At 34.8% G+C, this 23689-nt stretch overlaps 2 protein-coding genes, 1 non-coding gene and 1 pseudogene across 4 annotated transcripts; 3 read left to right on the top strand and 1 right to left on the bottom strand.

Moving 5' to 3' along the window:
- The first annotated feature begins 86 nt into the window (after positions 1 to 86).
- Positions 87 to 9334, top strand: LOC143595982 (DDT domain-containing protein PTM-like). 2 transcript variants are annotated; one of them, XM_077074864.1, is made up of 9 exons: positions 87 to 964; positions 1676 to 2299; positions 2370 to 3552; positions 4397 to 4691; positions 5139 to 5263; positions 5989 to 6467; positions 6549 to 6577; positions 7208 to 7762; positions 8122 to 9334. In XM_077074864.1, exons 1-9 carry the CDS (start codon positions 87 to 89, stop codon positions 9075 to 9077), a joined length of 5124 nt encoding a protein of 1707 aa, XP_076930979.1. In that variant the 3' UTR covers positions 9078 to 9334. The 2 variants fall into 2 exon arrangements, with proteins under 2 accessions (XP_076930979.1, XP_076930981.1); XM_077074866.1 differs by having other exon boundaries at positions 7208 to 7792; positions 8065 to 8165.
- A 2209-nt stretch (positions 9335 to 11543) lies between these two features.
- LOC143595975 (F-box protein FBW2-like) lies at positions 11544 to 16895 on the top strand (annotated as a pseudogene).
- On the top strand, positions 11577 to 11649 carry TRNAA-AGC (transfer RNA alanine (anticodon AGC)). The gene has a single exon. It is a non-coding gene; the product is annotated as a tRNA-Ala (tRNA).
- A 1162-nt stretch (positions 16896 to 18057) lies between the features above and the next one.
- Positions 18058 to 21905, bottom strand: LOC143595983 (UDP-D-apiose/UDP-D-xylose synthase 2-like). The gene is made up of 9 exons (XM_077074867.1): positions 21450 to 21905; positions 20560 to 20652; positions 20357 to 20464; positions 19989 to 20103; positions 19768 to 19901; positions 19585 to 19686; positions 19413 to 19505; positions 18455 to 18590; positions 18058 to 18364 (listed from the first exon to the last, which is right to left on the bottom strand). The coding sequence occupies exons 1-9, from the start codon at positions 21720 to 21722 to the stop codon at positions 18252 to 18254; spliced, it is 1167 nt and encodes a 388-aa protein (XP_076930982.1). The 5' UTR covers positions 21723 to 21905; the 3' UTR covers positions 18058 to 18251.
- Positions 21906 to 23689: the final 1784 nt, after the last annotated feature.

Below are 23689 nucleotides of genomic sequence, written 5' to 3' on the forward strand. Positions count from 1 at the left end.
GTACAGACAGACCTGGCTAACAGCCTTAAGTTGAATCGTGATTTACAGGAAGTGTGTTTTGGAGGTAACGGGAAGGGGTAGGGGTTATGGAGTCTGCGGCGGTGAAGAGTAAGGGAAGAAAAAAGAAGAGGAAGGTAGGGGAAGATGAAGATAAAGATAATAATACGAGTAGGAGGAAGATAGTGCTTGGGATGAGTTGTGTGGTGCTTGTTGGACAGTATGTGAAGAAGGAGTTTGAAGGAAGTGGTGAGTTTCTCGGGAAGATTGTTTCGTATGATAGCGGATTGTATAGGGTAGTTTATGAAGACGGTGATTTTGAGGATTTGGATACTGGTGAGGCGAAAGGGCTTCTTGTTGGTGAGAGTGAGATGGATGGTTCTTTTAGGAAAAGAAAGAAGTTATTAGATCAGTATATTCTGAAAAAACATGGTAAAAAGGAGGCCGTTAAGTCGAATGCTGGTGCTAAAAAGGTTGAAACTGTTGGAAATGACAATGGTGTTAAATTGGTTGTTGATGATAAGGTTGATAATGCTGTGAAATCGGTTGTTGATGATAAGGTTGATAACAGTGACAAGGTTGAAAGTTCTGCTGTTAGTGAAGCTCAGGATGAGGTGGATGTGGATAGTGAATCATCTAGTGACTTGAGTGATTATGAGCCGTCTGCTGATGTGGCGGAGGTTGAACGTCCTTGGGTTCCACCACCACAGCTGCCACTTTCTTCTGGAAATCTTGGGGTTCCGGAGGAGTACGTGCCAAATCTTTTGTCGGTGTATAGTTTTTTGCGGTCGTTTAGCGTTTGTTTGTTTTTAAGTCCTTTTGGACTTGATGAGTTTGTTGGTGCTCTAAATTGTTCAGTTCATAATACTCTGTTGGACGCCATTCATGTTGCCCTTATTCGTGCTTTGAAGAGTCATGTGGAAAGTCTTTCGTCAGAAGGGTCTGAGCTTGCATCAAAATGCCTCAGGTATTTATTTACATTGTTTAATTAGTACACTGTGTAGCACGTGGTTAATTACATGCAAAACTAATTTATGTTTAGAAAGATGAATTATAGAGAATTATAACTAAGGTAATCTTTAACTGACTGTATTTATTTACCTCATTTTTGGTTTTTAACTAGTGCGCCGTGTAGCATGTGGTCAGTTACATGCCTACACGGCTTACACACGGTTAGTTAAATGAAAAACACGAATTTGTGTTTAGAAATATGAATCGGAGAGTCATAACAAAGAAATAATTTTATCAATGAAGTATTTATTTATCTCATCTTTGTATTTTTTAACTAGTGCGCTGTGTGGCACGTGATTTGTTACATGCCTACACAGCGTTAGTTACATGCAGAATATTGAATTAATGTTTAGAAAGATGAATTGGAGAATCATAATAAAGAAATTCCTTTTATTGATTATGCGTTGAGATATTTTTTTCGGTTGACACCAAGAGTGCTTGAAGATCTTTTACAATGGTCTAAAAAATATTAACGCAAAAGACTAAGTATACGTTCGTACATTATAAGTTGAGTATTTTCACTTTTGTATAAAGGATAATAATAGTGCAAAGCGTTACAACCTTCCCATTTTTTTTTCAAAAAGAAAGGCGTGCATTTGTTATTTTTATAGATTTTTGTCTTCATTATCCTCGATTTATTGTTATTGAAAACTTTTTTTTGGTTCAGAATTATAGATTGGAGCTTGCTTGACTCATTAACTTGGCCAGTGTTCATAGTCCAGTATCTAACAACAATGAGATACACAGAAGAGCAAGAATGGAAAGAATTTTACACTAATGTTTGGGAAAAAGACTATTATACTCTCTCTGCAGGTAGAAAGTTAGCCATTTTGCAGCTGTTATGTGATGATGCATCAAATTCTGCAGAAATAAGGACAGAAATAGACAATCGTGAAGAATCTGAAACTGGCCCCAATCCTGATGGAGTTACTGACTCAATTGCTGAAAATATCTCTAGAAGCGGTCGCTCTTCTAAGAATTCTTTGCCCAAGGACCTAGAATCTGTAAAAAAGGCTTCTGCTGATGATGATGATGGAAATGGTGATGAATGTCGCCTATGTGGCATGGATGGGACTTTAATCTGTTGTGATGGATGTCCATCATCATATCATTCCAGATGTATAGGAATGATGAAATTGAGTATCCCTGAAGGCGAGTGGTATTGTCCAGAGTGTACAGTTAACAGAATCGGGCCAATTGTTACCAAGAAAACATCTCTTCGTGGTGCTAAGTTTTTCGGCATTGATCCTTACGAGCAAGTTTTTTTGGGATCTTGTGATCATCTACTAGTGTACGTTTCCAGAACCCTTATTTTAATTTTTAATATTTTTTTCTTATCATATGTCGTTTCATGATTGTAGGATGAAAGCTTCTACAAGTCCGGGCTCACATATTAAATACTATTCTTCGGTTGACATTCAAAACGTTTTGAATGCGCTTACGTGTTCGGCTGAGTATACGTCTTTATACATGGAAATATGCAAGGGCATTCTGCAATATTGGGAAATTTCTGAAAATGCATTTTCTTTTTCTCACTCGGTTGGAATGGATAATAAAAGCGGTATCATTAATGCACAAGATGTAGTTATTATTGCTGAAAATGTTAACAGTGTTGCTGAAAAATGTGAAGAGTTAGGGTTTGGTCAAGACTCTTTGAATGAAAGCAATATTAAAAGCATGTGTGATTTGCCAACATTGCCCTCCGAGAATGAAGAAGTTGAGCTAGGGCTTGACCAAGACTCTTTGAATAAAAGTGATATTAACAGTGGGTGTGATTTGCCCAAATTGCCCTCTGAGAATAAAGAAGTTGAGCTAAGGTTTGGTCAAGGCTCTTCAAATGAAAGTAATATCAACAGCGTGTGTGATTTGCCAAAATTGCCCTCTGAGAATAAAGAAGTTGAGTTAGGGTTTGGTCAAGACTCTTTGAATGAAAGTAATATTAATAGCGTGTATAATTTGCCAAAATTGCCCTCTGAGAATAAAGAAGTTAAATTATATATGGGCTTATGTTTTAAACCACAGGCATACTCAAACGTGTACATTCATGGAGATTTTTCAGCATCAGCTGGTGCCAGTTTGGCTATATTATCATCAGAAGAAAAACTGGGAACACAAACACAATCTTCAACAATCAGTCATAGGAAACTTATGTCTGCTAATTACTCCCTTCAGTTAAAAGCATTTTCTCTTGCTGCTAAACGTTTCTTTTGGCCAAATTATGAAAAGAAGCTTGGAGAAGTAACTAGAGAAAGATGTGGTTGGTGTCTTTCTTGTAAAGCTGTTGTTAATAGCAAACGAGGGTGTTTGTTGAATGCAGCTGCTTCAAATGCCATTAAAGGAGCGGCAAAGATTCTTTCTTCTTTGCGGCAGTCAAAAAATGTAGAGAGCAGTCTTGCTTCTATTGCAACTTATGTTATGTTCATGGAAGAGAGTTTGTATGGTTTAACAGTTGGCCCGTTTTTGAATTCAAGTTACAGAAATCAATGGCAGAAACATGTTGAGGAAGCTGCGAGTTTGGGTGAAATAAAGGCCTATTTGCTTGAAGTGAGTATTTTATCCTGTCATTTTTATTAATCGTTTGTTTTCTTGCATTTAAACAATCTAAACACTTAATAGTAGTTTGACTTCAAACCTGTCAAAGCATATTTTGTTTCCAATATCTATTTTTATTTTTAGCTCCACCATTATGGACCTAAGGCAAGTTCAGTTTAGCAAGTCATACATATAGGGCCGTAAATGAACCGGACGTTTAGAGAACTGTTTGATGGGAGGTTCGTTTACGTTCACTTGTTTAATAAACGGACATATGCTAACAAGAAGTTTTGGTCGATTCATTAAATGAACGAACGTGAACAGAGTTTGTGTTTGTTTTACATTTGTGTGAACATCTGGTAATGTGTTCGTTTATGTTCGTTAATGTTTTTTTCTTTACGTTCGTTCTGTTTGTTTTTTTGTTCATTAAAGGTTTTTAATGTTTTATGTTATAATGTAGTTTATTATGGCAACTACTTCACTTTATTTTTATGTTGGTGATCATTAGTTTGTGTTTGTTGATGAAATTAACAAACGGACACAAACAAACATGAACTATAAGTTCCGTTCGGTTATGAGTTCGTGAACCGTCTGTTCGATAAATGCCTGTAGGACATGAACAAGGTCTTGTTTAGTTCGTTTACAACCCTACATACACATTCCAAATATAAACTTAGGTTGTTTGAACAATTGAAAACCAAAAAGTTGCAACAATGTTAAATGAGAACATATGTTACATTTAGCTTTCTTTTATTATTATTATTAGTAGTATTATTATTATTGTTATTATTATTGTTATCATCATTATACATTTATGTCATGTGATCATTGATACATACGCATTGATTGTATGTAGTTTGAAAGGAATATTCGCGACATTGCATTCTCAACAGATTGGGTTAGGCTTGTTGATGATACGGGCTCTGAAAGTCAACTCGGTCAAACTGCTAAAAACGTGACGGGGTCAACTCAAAAACGTGGCCTCAATAGGCGTGGTAGAAAGGCAGTTGTAACAATTCCTGAAATCCCTGACACTGACGTGAAAGATTTATCAACTGATTTTGCTTGGTGGAGGGGTGGCATGCTTTCTAAGCACATATTCCAAAAAGGAATCTTACCACAAATGATGATTAAGCATGCTGCTCGACAAGGTAAAGTTAACGGACCGAACGAACACGAATGAAGCATGGTCTTGTTCGCTCATTTAACTTTAATCGAATAAACAATCGAACGCAAACAATTAAACGAAAGGGATTTTTTTGTTCGTGTTCTTTCATTAGAAAAATGAACATGTTAATGATGGCTTGTTAATAGTATAAGCGAACGAACATAACTGAACATAGATGAATGAACATAGCTGAACACAAACTAGACATCAATCTATCAAACACAAACAATTAAGCAAAATCATTTGCATACACATTGGATAACTTTGACCTTTCAGCCAGTCTGTCTCCTATTTTAGTACATTTTATCTGCTTGACTTCAACTAAATCGGTTGCGACCTTTTTTTCTGTAATCTTATTATTGTTGTCACTAATGAATGTGTTTAAGGGAACATTTAACTCATTTGTGTTAATTTAATTTTATTTAATCAGGTGGTTGTGGAAAAATAAACGGTGTGCAATACGTTGACGGTCTTGAAGTTCCCAAACGAAGCAGGCAGTTTATTTGGCGAGCTGCAGTAGACATGAGCAAGACTGCGTCACAGCTTGCTCTTCAGGTAATTTTTATAAAAATGGCTTGATGACTTGGCTAACCGGGCCTTATTAGCAACATTTTAAAGTGGGGCTTTACTGTAAACAAACCGAACGAGCAAGAGCAGAGCATGTTCATGTATGTTCATTTAACTTTAATGAGCAAACGATTGAACACCAACAGTTATACGAATGGTGTTTTCTTGTTTATGTTTGTTCGTTAAGATAATGGAGGTGTTCGTTTTAGTTTATGTTTGATTGTTAAATGTATGGTTCGAACATAAATGAACGAAAATACCTTAAGTAGATGAACAAATGTAACTGAGCTATAACCAATTAAAAGTAACGTGAACAATGTCTTGTGCCTAAACATTATTAAAAACTATACTGAGTTGTAGCTGGCTTAAAAAGGTGAATGTATATATTGATGAACATAAAGTAATGAGCTTGAACAAATGTAAACTTAAAAAACATAGATGAATGTAAACAAATTAAAATGAATGTTCATGAACGAATCATGTGTTTATTTATTAAAATTAGCAAACATAAACTAACTTCTCACCGAGTGGTTCACTGAACGTTCGGTTCATTTACAGGCCTAGGCTTTAGTTGAAACATGCCATTTTGTATGGGTCAAAGCGGGTTGGTTAAGTACTTAAGTTTAATCGTTCTAAGATTCAACACGCTTGATATAAACGAGCTGTAATCAACTAATTATTAACATACTTTTTTTTATAAATTTTTGCAACAGGTTAGGTGTCTAGACCTCCACGTGAGGTGGAATGAACTCGTTTGTCCCGAACAAACTCCTCAGGAAGGAAAAGGTCCAGAAGCAGAAGCATACACTTTTAGGAATGCGTGCATCATTGATAAGAAAACTTTAGGAAACAAAATCAGTTACGGTGTCATTTTTGAAAATCAAAAGCATCTTCCCTCTCGTGTGTTAAAAAAAATATTAGAAGTAGAAGAAACCTGTGACGAAAGGTCAAAAAACTGGTTTCTTGGGACACACGTTCCTTTATATCTTATCAAAGAGTATGAGGTGGCAACGATGGCGGATGTAAAGAACAATTTGCTTAAATCTGATGTTAAACACGTGAGCCGATCATCAAGGTTGAATAAAAAGCAGTTAAATTGTTCCGGAAAGAATATATTTTCTTTTCTAGAGCAGAAGAGGGATAATATGGGCAAGTGTTTTTGTACTTTTTGTCAACATGATGTTTCATTTAGGTAATGTTTTGTTTTTTAATCAGCTGTTCTTTTTAATTTTTGTTTAAATTTAACTAACTTATATGGCTTTCTGTTTTTTAGGATGGCTGCAAGGTGCATTGCATGTCAAGGTACGTTACTGAGCTAATCGTATCTTCAATCACATTTTTTGTTTTTTTAGTTGTGGCAATATAACTCGTGTACTTTGTACGGGTGTTTTTTTTTTTATCTCAAACAAGTCAATAATAAACAACAGCTAAACTAGGCTTGTAAACCAACCGATCGAACACGAGCGGAGCATGTTTTTGTTTGTTCGTTAACTGAATGAACATGTTCATGTTTGTTCTTTAAGAGTATAAACGAACGATCCATGAGCAAACATGCCTGAAATATGACAGACATTCCTGAGTTTAAACCAGTTAAAAATAATGTGAAGTACAATATTTTAGGCTTAAAAGGTTATTACAACTAGCCTAGGTTGTAATTGGGCAAAAAATATTTAAATGAATATTTAGCAAATGTAAACTAAGGTGATAAACAAATTTAAATAATTTTGCCAAATAGTTCACGAATTGGTTACTAAACACATGGTTCGTTTAAAGGTCTATTTGGACATGTCACTTTTCTGATATTGGATTTTGTAAAGAACTTTTAGAACAAAAAGTACTGAATTTGTCACTAAACTCATGATGTTTGTTTATGGTTTTAAGAGTGTGTGTGTGTGTGTGTAGTTTTTGAGATTAATATTTCTCTTGTTTCAGGTTATTGTCACGAGCAGTGTGCTGTTGGTACAAATATTCATACGACTGCATGGGTCGAGTTTATAATAACCTGTAAACGTTGTTACATCGAAAAGGAAGCCGCACGTAAAAATGAAATTGTTGTTGATTCGCCCACTAGTCCTTTACTCTTGCAAGGTAAAGAAAGTCAGCGTTCAGCAACCGTAATTAAAATCAAATTTGGAAGACAAAACGGCCACGAAAGACCGTTAGAATGCTCAAATGTTAGATCCAGTCAGCCTCAAAAAAGTAAAAGCAGTAAGAAAAACAGTAAAAACCGTTTGTTACAGTCCGTTGACCAAAAGCCGAAAAACATTAAGTCAAAGACGGGATCAAAGAAGAAAACCAGCAAACGCAGCAAGTGTTTGGGGCTAATTTGGAAGAAAAAAAATGCGGATGACACTGGTGTTGAATTCCGGATTAATAATATTCTTTTGAAGGGTAATCCAAATGGGCATTTGCTGGCACCTAAATGTCACCTCTGTGCACAACCGTATAACTCGGATTTGATGTATATTTTATGCGAGTATTGCAGCAGTAAGTCACTTGATCTTGTTAATTATCTAGGTTAGGGCTGGCAATTCGTGTCTTAACAGGTTTAACAGGTAAGAGGCGACGCGCGTAAAACAATATCAAACTTGAATACGACTCGTTTAACTACTTTATATGTCATGACTATATGACAGTTTGAAGTTTTGTGTACCAATAAGGGATAATGGGGAAGTCTAGTATAGTAATTTCAATTATTTAAGAAAATAAAAAATTCACATACCGCACTTTTTTGCTTAATAGGTCTTATCGTGTCTTTAATAGGTACCCAATTGCCAGCCCTAATCTAGGTTACACATTTTTAAAATAAATTTAATAGATTTAATCATGTTTATATGCATTTGCAGACTGGTTTCATGCTGACTCGGTTGATTTACAAGAGTCAAAAATTATGGAATTGTATGGATTTAAATGCTGTAGGTGCCGAAGGATCCGGACTCCTATCTGTCCTTACACGGATCCCGTCACCCGGTCGAAGTTGGAATCGAAAAAGGAAGCCATTGCAAAGAATCAGAAGATCAAGAATTCAGAACTCGAACTTGAACTCAATTCTGATTCCGATTCCGATTTCGATTTTGTCTCTGAAACCAATGACGAGCTAATAAACGACTGGGAACTTGATTCCACTCCGGATTTTGATGCAAATGTTCAAGAGGAACAAGAACACGAACACCCTTTCTATTCTTTTCCAATGGTTGACCAAGTCAACGATGACAAACTAGAAGCTGATTCTGGACCCGGCCCTAAAAAGCTTCCTGTTAGGAGACATACAAAACCGGAAAGGGAATCCAATCCCGGTGTTGACAGTTCCGCATACTCTGGAATCAACAACCTGAATCCAGACCCGATAGAATCATTAACTCCGATTGTGGAATGGGATGTTTCCACCAATGGGTTTGCAGATGACATGATGTTTGACTATGGGGACTTGAACTATGAAGACATGGAATTCGAACCGCAAACGTATTTTTCGTTTAACGAGTTGCTTGCATCCGATGAAGGCGATAAAGTGGGCTCGAACCCGGACCCGGTCCCACAAGTGACGGGACCAGCGCCTGGCGATGGTAACCCAGATCAGTATCAAATGGGCATAACTTATGATGAACAAGAACCCATGTTTTCTGTAGAGACTGGGCTCGATATGGTCCCCTGTCGGGTCTGTGCACAAGCGGATCCGTGCCCAGACCTGTTTTGTCAGACTTGTGGTTTGTGGCTCCACCAGTATTGCTCACCGTGGGAAGAAGACTCGTCTTGGGAGCCTGAGACGGGGTGGAAGTGTGGCAGCTGTCGAGGGTGGTCTTAGTTACGGTTATGGTATTTCACCTAGGACAAAATTGCTTTTTTGCCCTTCTCTATAAACCCCTAAGCAAATTGTTGTTTTGTTGAAATTGTACAGAACTGCTGATGGGGAGAAATGGGTGTGGGTGCATTATGTGATGGTGTACTTGAGCCTTGAGGTAGTTTGATAGATACATTTTTTAATTGCTTATGGTATTGATTGGGTTTTATTGATATTTTACTTGCTTATTTTGCAATGTTTTATAATGGTAGTATGGTAAGTAAAGGGATTGTTTTTATAGACATTAATTTTCAAAAATATAAACCGCTAGAGAACTTTAGGTTTGTAAGGTTAATTACACCAAATTATCTTGTATGTAATCCCAAGTTTTGGTGTTTATACATATTGTTAAGAATTTAGAAACTGTATTCGTCGTATGAAACACGTGAAGTTCAAATGAAGTTTCGACATGAAAACATGCATGACAAAAGATACCTCTCCTCTTCAAGATTGGAAGTATACATGAACATTTTCAAAATGTGACACTAGTCAAAACAATCTTGGGTCGGCCATTGGCCCACTGTAGCCATGCCTTCGAAGGCGAATCACAGAACAGGATCACACAGCTATGCGAAACAACTAGGATCACACAGCTATGCGAAACAACTATCGAATTCAACATTTTACAAAAAAGATAGACTAAAATGCAGTTATAAAAACATGAATGATTTGGGCTACATGGCAAAGTGTATCAAATTTCGTGCATATATTGAAAGAAAAAAATAATACTTGTTTCAAATGTTTACATATTTGTACAATATTGCACCGGGAAATTCTACTTGTGACAAGTTTATTCCTATATTAGTCAAGCCTTAAATGATTCAAAAGATAATTATCTACAAATCAATGGATGCCATAAATCATTTTTTTATATAACAGAAATTAAGTAAATGAATAAAACTAACTAGCTAACTACATCACTTATTAATTTATCGTATATATGGACGCGTTACCTACATGTCCTAGTTATGGAGTTGTGATATTGTTTGTAACATGCATGAGGGGTCCTGAAGGCTAAAGTAATCTCCACTGGTGCTATATTTGTGCTCTTTAACGCTAGAGTGTTTAAGGTGATCATGTTTTTATTTCTTCCATCACTCACTTTTCCTACCATTTATATATGTGTAAACTGTAAAAGGTCGAATTTCCAATGTATAAAACCGCTTGTTACTTAAGTTAGTTTGTCTTAGTCTTTGCAAGCGTCACGATGGACAAAACAAGAGGCAGGTTTCTAGTCTTGTTCACTATAGAAATATTAACAGAAGCAATTTTATTTATTATTATTATTATTATTATTATTATTTGTGTGTGTGTAGGAAACACTGAAAGAAGTAGAAATGAGGGTGACATCTTGGTCTTCACATATTTATTCTAAGAGATGATTTCTTCTTTAATCATTTTAATGGGATAATTTTCTTCTCTTTTTGTGTTTTATGTCACTTGTAAAATTTTGTTCACCATCTAGTGCCTTTATTTTTCAACGTAGTTCATCTCACATTTTCAACTTAACAATTAGTGGCTAAAAGATTCGCTTCGCGTAACGAAAACATAAACAAATATCAGTTCATCTTTTCATCTATAAGAACCACCTTTATTAATTACTTATCCAAGAGACATGGATCATTCGTGTAGTTGACCTATTAACTTAAGTGACCCGAAACTCGTTCCAACCTGAACTCGCTTCGACTTATACGCGCACTAACCCTTTTGGCAGTCATAGATGTAACTTATAATTTACATAAGTTAATCAAATATATGTTTTATAATACATAGTTACGTTAACCGTCATTAAAAAAAAGTTAAATTAACCCGTATTGACCTAAACCCATCGTAATCTTTTTTTCTAAATGACATCATAATCTAAACCCAATCCATCTAGACATACAAAAAGCAATAAGGAGCCAAGTATCATAATTTATAAGGGTAGAATATGTAATGTTGTAAATATAAGGATTAATCGCTAATCGATACTCTACCGATGCAATCTCATCCAATAGGACTAAAACACAATAACTCAATAAGGAGCCAAATATCATAAGGTGTAATAGCCATCACAATCTATTTAAAGTTATTACTTGAGGTGTATATATAATAGAATGATCATAATAATCTAATATACCGGTTCACCACTTTACCTAAGGGTTGATAATTTCCAACTCAACATGAAACGGATAAGATTTTTGGTTGTCATGACTCATGACTAACATGCTTTTAATTTTTAATAAACATGCAGTGTGCAAATTGACTTATCGGATCTGTTAGTTAAATTGGTTATGTTCGGGTTGACCCGTTTAATAAAATAGTTTAACTCATTAATTCAAAAGGTTAAAATATAAAACATAAATATAGGTAGATCAATCACAGTAGTTCAAATAAATTATCATAAATACAGATACATGATACTCATGTGTTGCTAACAAAAATGTGAATATGTTTTCATACAACAATGGAAGTATTCATAAAGGGGATGTAGCTCAGATGGTAGAGCGCTCGCTTAGCATGCAAGAGGTACGGGGATCGATACCCCGCATCTCCATTTTTATTTTTTCCATGTTATTAGAGCATGAGCTTCGTATACTTGGTTTAATCAGGTTTACTAACAAACATATTACTATAAAACATTAATGGGTTGTAAGTTGTAACAATGTTTGGGCTCATCAATTCAAACAATAACATGACATCATATTAATCGAGTTTATACGAGTCAAATGGGTCAGCATTCCTAAAAGGTTAGAATAAATTTGTAAGATTAAATTTGTTTGAAAGGAAACATGTCAAATGAGGCTTGAGTGAATAGTCGCCTATGTGTTTCGGGTCAACTTAGTTGACCCCTTTCGAATTGAACACAAATGACTTGTTTTGACTAATACTCGCTTATTTACGAATGCCACATACTAGACTCTTCTTTTTTGAAATTTCTTGTCTTACCCGATTAGCGGTTTGGTGATAAGCTGTAAGCGCATTATCTGTTATTCATAAAGATATCCTGTCATATACGAAATCCAAAAACTACTACAAAATTTGCTATGATCATTTTCTAACATGAAATCATACACCCCGATCCCGAAATTCGATTGGGCAAGAGCTAATTGATTACTAATGCATTACTGATCTAGCTAAATAATTAATCCACCAAATACCCATGCTTTACTAACTTCTAATTTTCTGAAGAACATGTTCTTCTTGATCAAGTGTGAATTGAATTTCAATAAACTCAAAAGATAGATGGTAACACTTAAAAAGCAATAATCGTATCTTTAAGTCTTTTCCTATACTAGCAACTAAAAAGTTATGGTCCGGTATTTAAAAAAATCAATGTCAAGACGAAATAGGAAAATAGTCATAAATTGAAGAAAAATACACATGAATGCTTTGAAATTCTTTTACTTTTGAGTCAATTCCTAATATCTACAAAAGTAAAAAGGGTAAAACACAACCACCACTACAACTTAAATCGATTCACACACACACATGGCTAACTTTTAGTATTTATTTATTCATTTATTATTAGTTTTTTACATCGAAATAGAATGCAAACGGGCAATAAACTACGCTGCTAGCTCTTAGTATATTTCGTAGGTGTGCATATTGATGAATGAGTAATCTGAATACATGACTAACACTTGGTAATGATAAGGGAGTGGTGTGTTTTATGCGAGTGAGGTATTTTGTAGAACAGTTAGAGTGCCGTTATCGAAATGCATTCGTTCCTTAAAAAAATAATATACTTTCCAAACATTTTTGTTTATATTTGAGAAACTTATTAAATATCAATTAGAAATATTAAGTTTCTCTATCAACTTAAAAGATTGAAAATATATAATTGTTTGTATCACAAATCTAGATGCCCAAGGTCGAAATTATTCTTGTTTTTCTTATGTGATGTATAATATTAAAAATCGTTTTTAGATTTTCAGACAATGACGCATATTAATAATGAGTGATGAATAATGTTAAGTTAGGGGTTCAAACTCTACTTTGAACTTTATTTTAATTACAACTTCTTAACTTGCCAAGTCTACAAGGTGTTAGACTCGTTTTAATACAGTTAGTATTTATAAATTAAAGTGTTATGTTGTATTTTTTTTATGGTGTTAAGGATTTGGGTTTTGGCTGTTTAGCGTTTTGCTTGCCCTTATAGTATAATCATTTTTGTTGGTTGTTTAAAAAAAAACAATTGATATAAAAGTGTATTAAAAATGTGTTTTATAAACTTGTTTTGAAATAATGGTCAGTTATATACAATGAATTTAATTGTTGCTTAAATATAACTTAAATATTTGAGGGTGTGTACATTTGATTAATGTTGCTCTAACATCACACAATAGTTTACGGTCAAGCTGTTTCATCGATTGCGATTCTTTTTTAGTTCGTCTCGTTAAACATAATCAACGAATGGGGCACTTGATTGGTAGTTGAACCACATATCAATCGTATGCATTTTGTTCTTGTATTTCTCAACTCTATAATGCATACGATTTTCTCCATATTTGAGTACAATTTTATAATTAAAGTATGTATAATTTTTTTTTAACTATAAAAGAAAAACACATTATCGATACATTTCAATGACACATATTTGATTTCCTAAAGGCTATAATTTTGTTTCTTAAGTTTATTAATGATAGAATTAGAGATGATAACTTGATAAGGGTGTACCATGGTGGTGGTGGAATAAAGGGACAGGATGTTGGTTGATGGTGGGATGGCATTTTGTACAAAATAATGATGCTCCTCTGCTAAATGTGTCACCACAATTCTCTTTTTGTCCTACTTATATTTTGTCTTTTGTTAATACATAAATAAATATTATTAATACTTGTATTATTATCGTTATTATTTCCGTTAGGACCTCTCATTTTGTAAGCAAATTTAGTTTATCACCCAACTACCCAAGAAAGACTCTTGTATTTTTATGAAGTTGGTTTTTCATTGGCCTGATACAATTAAATTATATACAAATCATTTTGAAGACTCGTCCCAATAAAAAAATCCAGACTAAAAAGTAATAACCTTGATTATAACATATGCTAAATAAAACTAGTTAGCATAATAGTGTACGTCATTTAATACACTATTTAATAAATTAATATTAAAGAGTGGTAACTAAACTTGGCTTAAAAAGTATTATAAAGGTAAGGTTTTAATTTTATGCATTTGTAAAAGGGTAGTTTTTTGACATTTGTACATGATTTTCATCAGAGGTGCACAAAAAATACCCTGTTTCGGGCCAGATCATACCCGGTGTACCTGACCTGGAATCGGTTCATACTCGTACTCGACCCACGGGTATGTTCAGGTATAGGATTTCTCCCCGGAACCGGAAATACCCGGTCAAAACCCGACCCTACTCTACTCGAACCCGAAAAAAACCTGGTAAAACCGGTCTGGTTTTGTTTTTGTTAACCATATCTGAAACAAGTTCCTACCTGATTCCCTGTTCCTAAAAAATACCCGGTTTGTGCACCTCTAGTATCTTTCAAGAGGCGTCTCGTAAAGTTTTATTAGTTAACGGACTTTCGTTTTGTTGATCGTTTAAAAGAAAAGAAGTTATACAAAATTTAACCAGTTAAAATAACTTACTTATGTTGTAAGAAACTTATATAAATACACAAACCAATATAATAAATAATTTAACAACTTAACAAGTGACAGCATGTCACTATCACAGTATCATCACCACAACACAAAATGTATGAACAAAACATTTAAAAAAAAATATCATTTAAAATCCAACTAAATGATTAGCAGCCGTCAGATTACCCACCTGCCACGTGTCACAAAAACACACTCTCTCACACTCTCACCTCTGCCATAATATCAAAAACGACCCAATGATGACTGAGTGACCAACCCACAAATTACACAATGCTCAAAAAACCGGCCATAACATCAGCCGGTGACAGCGGAGTGGCGGCGGTGGGAGGGTATGAACCCTGAGATTCTGGCGTTAATATTCAAGCGAATGTCGGTTGAGGAGATGATGAGCAGAGTGCCACGTGTGTGCAAAGGGTGGTGGCTGGGCCGTACTGTTGGTCGGAGGTTGATTTGGTGTCGTGGTCGGAGTGACAGTGGTGAGGTGGACCGGGTGGTGAAGAAGTTGGTCAGACGGAGTAAGTTTATGGTGCAGCGACTCGCGGCTTACCGGATGGGTCAATCTAGCTTCTTCTTTGCGGCTCATTGGTATGTTATGTATATATGTATGTTGTTACTTGAACACTAACTAATAATATATATATGATTATTGTTGTTGGTTTGATCATTTGATGATAATTAATATGACAATGAGTTTGGATATATTGATATTACTAATATTATTATTAATTATTTTTAAATGTGGTTTGTTCTTGGTTTGATCATTGATGATATGAGTTTGGATAAATAATATGATTCCAATCTCTGTTTTTTGCAATATTTGTTCTTGGTTTCTATTATTTTTTAATTTGCTGATTGTTATTGTGTATGTGTTTCAACATTTGGGTTGTTCTTGACTTCTTTGATGATTTGATGAGATGAATTTGGATAAATATATAAATCCCAATCTCCGAATTTTGTGATTGATTTTGTTCTTGGTTCGATTATTATTATTATTATTATTATTATTATTATTATTATTAGTGTATAAGTTACTGAGTGTTTATAATCATTTTATAAAGTGTGGATAACATATTGCAAAATGCTAGAAATTACACATTTCGAGCATCTAAATAGATGGAGTGCGTCGCAAGTTTCATGTTTACCAAATTTAAAACATTACTTTTTAATCTTTATATTGGGAACTTCACATCAAAAGTGACCAATTCGGATATTTCTTGCAAATTCATGCTTATGTATCTCATACATGTGCTTTATATGAAAGCTCCTAACTTTGAGTATACTCACTTTTGGGCCCGGTCCAGCAAGCTCCAGCCCACCATTATGCCTGGTCACATACTTGCAAATTAAACAAATTGGCATTGTAAATGGATATATAGTAGTGTTGCAAGTTCCATGTAACATTATTTTATAAGATTGTGACAACAAGTTTGTTTACCAATTTGAATTTTGAAATTTAATATATTATATCTTTATACCAATTATTATTGAACAGGATTATAGAAAGTTAGAAACTATTGTTTACTCCATAATTTAATATTCTCCTATTTTATGTCTCTTTTTCAGTGGGGATTTTCTGAAAGTGCTACAAATGCCAATGGCTGACATCACTGACCAAATGCTAATCAAGCACATGAAACCACTCCCAAATCTCAAAGTCTTGGATGTGAGCCACTGCCTCAAGATCACAAGCAAAGGACTCGCATTGTTCGGTCACCAATGCAAGTCACTGGTTCACTTGAAACGAAACATGCCTCCGCTTGATACCGGTTTGCTAGCTGCTGATGATTCCGAGGCCACGACCATTGCTCACACCATGCCACATTTGCAGCATCTCGAGCTCTGTTTCGGTCGGTTTAGTGACTCGGGTCTGTCTGAAATTATCACAAATTGTAAGGCGATCACTTATCTTGACATTCAAGGGAGTTGGAATGTGGAGTTGGATGGTGACCTTGGAGAGATGTGTGAAAGGATCCAGTATTATCGGAACCCGTGGGTTGGTTGTGATGACGAGTTCTTTGACTCGAGTGGATGCAATGATGCTGATTTCACGGAATCGGATTGAGATTTCGGTTCATTTCTATTCTTCAAGAAGGAAATTATTATAAGAAAGTGACTAGAGAGATATTAAGAGGGGTTGATTTGGTTCTATTGTTTATGGTACTCTAGTTTTATTTGGATTCTCACTATCTTGCATATCAGATATTATACTTTGGTATGACAATACTTTAAAATTAAAAGTTATGTTTTTATTTATGTTGAGAAAATGATTTAGCTAGAATATAGTTTAAATATCATGATCGTCTAAGGTGATATTAGTCTCTTCCATTGTTGATCTAATGAATGTGCATGAGTTTGTTGTGGTGTGAATCCTCTCCAAACTTAGTAATATTAAATAGATATAATAATAACAGTTCACAAATTGATATAAAGTTTAAGTTTGTTTATTTTAAAAAGGTATTGAGTTTTTTAAATACGTGATTTTGAAACTATTACAAAACAAGTTGATAAAGTTTTACTATTTTAGTTTTTTGTATAAGTGTTTAGTTGGTTTTATATTAATTACATTTTGTTAATTTGACATTTTTTTAGAAAAATAAACATTTTTATTTCCAAAACCTATTTGCCTTTTGAGGTTTGATATTGAGTGAAAACGATTGAGTGATGAGGGTGAACCGTAGTGGTAGCGGTCATGATGGTGGAACATGGAATGGTACTGCTGTGCCAAATATAGCATCTCCTATTATTATAGACTGTAATTTTATTATACCACTCAAAACATCAAATCGATATCTTTTTTTTTTTTTTTTTTGTTTACATAGATTTGCCAAATATTAATTTTGCCTTGTAATTATTTAATATGATTGTAAGTAATGATTCTTATATTTTTTTGCTTCAAGATGTTTAGAAAATACAATTAACAAAAAAAGAAGTAGAAACATATTGTTTGGAAATACAAATTTTTGCCTCAAGATATTAGTTAATGACCAAATGTTTCTTTCCGTGGTCTAGCAAACGTATAAAAATTTCTAATTTCATGGTAGTTCAAGAGCAAGTACTTTTAGGTGTTATGCCTCTTCTTAATAAAACCCAATTAACCTACATTTGCTAAATTGTTATCCTCGATTTTGTTTTGAGAAAGACCACAGCCCACCCAGGTTTGTCTAATGGCAACCGGAAGGCTCGTGGCTGGCGTCAATGGTTGTTAAAATGAACAATTCGGCAGAAAACTAGAGTACGAGTTCTAGCTGATGCAAACTAGTGTTTGCAGAAATGTTGATACTCGCACTCACAATGTAAACACATGCAGTAATAATAATTTATTAAACAAAAGACTGACGACTGAAAAGATAAACAAAAGGCAAAACTGAACTTGAAAAGTAAGCATTGAGCCAATTCTACTACACATTGGAGGTGCAAGTCCCCTAGCAACTATTAATCAGACAACCACTTTTAGACACGGAAAAATAAAGGCGAAAGACTAAAATGAACCAATACACACACAGCTTAAAAACATTCAAGAAGCACCTTATTTCCACCCTTTCAACTGGCTAGTGGTTTCGCAATCGATTGCCTGACCGCTTCAGCATATGTCCTATGTTGGTATGTAAGTGTGGATTCCAACAAGTCCCAAAGTGAGGTCTTTGGGTCCCACCCTGCACAACAAACATATATGATATACCAATTGATTTATTTAATCTGTTTAACATCACTTAAGAGATAAGGTTATGGTGTTTGCATAGTACCTAATTGTTTGTTTATGATTGTCATGTCTGGAATTCTCTTGTCACTGTCATCATAACCTTCACCATAAAACTCTTTGGAACTTACATCAATGGTTGGGGTCTCTATTGAATCTTCTCCACTTACTTTTGCATATACCTGTCAGGTGAGAATCATTTTTTAGCAAACTTCAAGCATAGGTTAGCGGGTATACCGTATACACATAGGGATTCTCATTACGTGAAAGTAGGTCTGTAAACGAACTGAACGGAGCATGTTCGTTCGTTTTACTTTAACCGAACAAACAATCGAACACAAACATTAAACGGACGAGGTTTTCTTGTTTGCGTTCATTCGTATAGAAAAAGAACATGTTCGTGTCTGTTGTATTCATTTGTTAACAGCATAAACGAACGAGCATAACTAAATGTAGATAAACGAAAATAACCGAGCTAAAACAAGCTCAAAGTAGACATGAACAACAATTTGTCGGTCCTAAGAAGTTACTAAAACTAGACTAAATTGTAATGGGCCTGAATAATCTAAATGGATATATTAACGAATGTAAAACATCAACGAACGTAAACGAATGAACATACATGAATTTAAACTCGTGACAGTTCACGAACATGTGTTTGTGTCTATATTCGTTCATTTGACTATATGGACAAAAGTTTTTTCCATGAGCATTTGTTTATTAAAAACACGAACATCCCAATGAACGACAATGAATGGTTCATTAAACCTCGGTTTGTTTACAAGCCTCCCTGAAACCTGATCTTTAACCCACCTCAAAAACGAATTGAAATATCTACTCAACTACACTTTTGACAATTCTATAACTTCAATAATTTCAAATTTGTAACTTCAATAGACTATTAGTTATTAGATTACGCAATAGATTAATATGTTCGGTTTTGATGTAGGTAACCAGATTTGGTTAATGGGAGTACCCTGTCCCGAATGAAAAGATTATCTAACCTTGGTCATCATTTCAGCAAGTTGTCTAACTGTAACTTCATTGTTAGGGTTACCCACATTGAAGATATGACCATTAGCTCTAGCAGGATTTTCCTGAAAAATAACAGTAGCTGATAAAATAAATCCTAATTAAGAAAACATTAGAACAAATAAAATCAAGGGCGTAACATACAATCATCAAATGAACTGCTTCAATAGCATCCTTAATATAAACAAAGGTTCTTTGTGATTGACCACCATCCACTAGCTTCAAAGGCTCACGCCTGAGCAGATTCTGAAACAATTTGGGGGAAAAAATATTAAAATAGTTAATATTATGTATAAACTTAAAACTCAAAGATGGAATTAAACATACATTGCTAAAGCATGCAAGAACCCTTGGAACACCTTCACTGGGACCATCAATCCCAGGAATAAAATCCATTCTCGGGCCAATCCAATTGAAAGGCCTCACAATGGTGAACTCTAGCCCATTTTCCGCACCCTCAGCTGCAATGAAAATCAAACCAATGAGATGATGTCACATTGGATACTATCACTAAACGAGTAAACGAGCCAAAAAGCAAGTATGATCACCATAGATGAGCCTCTCGATCAACTGTTTTGCGCATGCATAAGACCACCTTTGTTTCTCAATTGAGCCAAAAATGCAAGGGGAAGTATCTTCTTTGAGAATATAATAAGCAGGATCCTGCAGATGGTATAAGAAAATGAACAACATTCATTGTAAACATTGTATAAACAGAGATTCATCTAATACAAACTAGTATGTGGAGGCAATATTGAAAATGAGAAACACTGTGATTATGGTTGACAAATTATGATACAAGATGAATAACCTATTTATACCGGAGTTAACGAGACTAACAACAGAACCAACCAACTAACTATTTGTAACTAATTCTAACTAACATGTATCCTTAACATTTTATTTGAATCCTTACCTGTCGCAGGGGACTATCTTGTGGAAGAAAGCTACCAATAGTTTTCCCATACACTTCACAAGTGGAAAAGTGAATGAGCCGCTTGTTATTCTCCGAACAGTACTTAACCTAATATGCAAAGATGACACACCACGATTTACAAATCAATCGCTTCATATAATAAAAAATCCTAAGCAGTAGAACAGTTTAAATGTAAATCATACCACCGGGAGTGCATCAATGAAATTGCTGTAAATTGTATCAAGAGGACGAGTATTGTAATCCGCAGGTGTGCAGATCGCAGCTAGATTCACCGTCTAAATGCCAAAACAAATATTATAAATAAATCAAATTGCAACAAAGAATCAATCCTTGAGACAGATACTCGTTATCGAATACGATCTCAGCAATTAGGCAACAGTGAATAACAACTTGAAACTTAAAATAACTTCACAAAAACCAATTCTCACTCACAGATACAAAAATCATCAAATCAAATAAACAGCATAAATCAAATTGCACAAAAATCAATCAATCGATCAGACAGATCAGACAGAGATACACACGCTTAACCAAATTGCATAAAAATCAACCAATCGATGAGACAGATACGCGTTAAGGTATTAGGCAACAGTCAATAACATTTTCTACATTATTTCACTACATTAAGCTATTAAACACTATGAAACTTATAAATAACTACACATAAACCAAATCTCACTCACAAATTGATAAATAAGCAATCAAATGTGATAAACTGATAATGCAGATCTAACGCTATTAATATCACAAACACAAAAATACAGACAGTGAAACAGAATAAAATTAGACGAATCCGATCGAAGCGAATACGATCTCAGTAATTCGCCAACAGTCAATTACACCTTATATATTACTACACTCTATAAACTTCAATTATCAAACAATCAAAATACCGTTACCGGATTAAAGTATTAAACACATTGATAAATAAGCAATCATATGTGATAATTCAGATCCAAAACGATAAATAACAGACGGTTAAATAATGATATTAAACACTATAAAACTTAAAATTAACTTCACATAAACCAGTAAATTAGCACAAGCATTATTATATAATATATAAATTTACCAGATCGGAGCATTTGATAAGGCCTTCAAGGCGAGAATCGTTCTTAATATTGAGCCGGTGGAACTGAATGCGTCCGGTCCAAGGAAGAGAGTCCGGTTCAAGCAGATGCTTAATCTTATCATTATAAACGTCAACAGCCAACACAGTGTGGTTAGTCTCGGACATCAGGTTCTCGCACAAATGTGAGCCGATGAATCCACCGGCACCGATCATGCATATTGTTAACGGCTTAATCGGATTACCGTCCAGATCTACTCTCGTTGCTGCTGCCATGCTATCTATATCTTCTCCGATGGATTTGATTTGATCGGGTGTGGCGTCGGTACACGGTAGCGAATGGAGGTATTTAAAGCAGAGGATGATGCAGATGTGAAGTGGCTACGGGCCCCTTGGTGACGTCACGTCGGTGAGAGTGACAGGTGTAGTGTGAGTGTGGACACGGTGGATGATAGTCACTCTTGTGTCGGTGTTTATACGCGTATAGTCATTTTTATCATCAAAATTTTTAAAATGTTAAATCATAAAAGTTTTGTAAAAGTTTTTGCTTATTGTGTCGAGAGTCAAAGTCAAAATCAAAATCGAAAGTTCGATTCTATAATAGGAGAAACTAGTATTATACTCGAAAGCGCCGAGACGGTTTGTAACACCCGAGTAGTGATAAACTCAAGCGTAGAGACGGTAAGTCGATGCAAATTCGGTCGATTTTGATTACATGCGTTACGATACTAAAATTAAAAACCAAAAATAAAGCAAAATTATAGAAATGGAAAATTGAGGTGGGACCAATGAGGTGGCGTTAATCAGTAAAACTTGGGTGTTGGGAAGACCTGAGCGCTGTCGATCCCGAGCGTTGAGGCAGTGAGTCAACGCAAATTTGGTCGGTCTCAATTCTGTTTGTTACTGTACCGGAACTAAAACAAAAAAAAACAAACAAAATTGACATTCGGTCGGTTTTCGTTACGTTGGTTACGGTACCAAATTTAAAACAAAATGCAACGACTATAAATGAATCCAGTTAGTTTCGTCATGTTGATTGCGGTACCAGAACTAGAGCAAAAATAGAACAAAACAGAATTCGCATTCGATTGATTTTCATTATCCTAGGAGTAATACAAAAAACATAAAAACAAAAAACAAAATGTCGTTGGACAATTTGGTGCCGCCAAGTGGACCAACTGGGACTTAGCAGCACCAAATCTTTCAATTGCTATATGTAAAATAATAATTGAGATGATGAAATCCACAAGCTCGCCATTGGCTCGAGAGACGCACTTATTGAATGGACGCTTTCGCGTGATGGTGAAAAGCGACATGGGTTGTCCATTTGAAATTTTTGAGGCATGTATTACAGTTCCTAATAGATTGTTTCGCTATTTTGAGGTAAGACGTTCTATAGGATATGTCACCAACTCCATTAATCTCAAGTTTGGCTTTAACTAAGCAAATCTCTAAATATTTCATATTCCAAAGGCTTTGTTACAATGTTAGATAACTCTTCTCTTAGACCCGCAATGTTCCGACACAATTTCTTCATCTTTTACTATATCTTGAAAGAAAATATAACTCGATGAGCTTTTCTATTGTTCAACCTCTTGTAAAATCACTACCGGTAAAAAATTCAAAATAACCTCTACCTCCATTATTGTACCAAACCCCATGGCATAGAGTCTTTGGCAAGTATTCTAATTTATAAGACGACATTCGTGGCCGCATAATGTACTTAAGTAGGATTAAACATGAAACAACTAATCAAGTTCACTACATATTTACATATTGAATGTCTCGCCGAGTTATGGTGAGGACATGAAGGTACACAAGACTATGAATCCACAAAAACTTATACTTTATTTGAAGAGGGCAACACCTTAAATTGACTTTGAATTACAAGATAATGAATATAATGATAAACTGAAGACATGAAAACAAATAGGAAACAATCTCGGTCATATAGTCATCTTTTGAATTAATCCCTTAGAAGATTATTAGCAGTAACAAATAAACTCGTGAGCAAATAGTCACTTTTGTTTAACAACAAACACGGGCAAAACCTCTAGGATACTCTCATAATAGTCTGATATCGTGAGACCTAATCCACCTAGTGATATTACCCAAACCTAAACTTTTGAATAGCCACTTCCTTTCGCTTTATCACCTTTTTATATAAAATTCAAACCAAAATAAGTTGCTTAAATTGAAATTCATGGTGGTTTAAAAGATAAAAATTACATTGCGTTTTACAC

The sequence above is a fragment of the Bidens hawaiensis genome, unplaced genomic scaffold (genome assembly GCF_021521415.1).
Source record: "Bidens hawaiensis isolate Kalapana, Puna unplaced genomic scaffold, B.hawaiensis_p1.1 tig00045927_1, whole genome shotgun sequence".
Taxonomy (NCBI): domain Eukaryota; kingdom Viridiplantae; phylum Streptophyta; class Magnoliopsida; order Asterales; family Asteraceae; genus Bidens; species Bidens hawaiensis.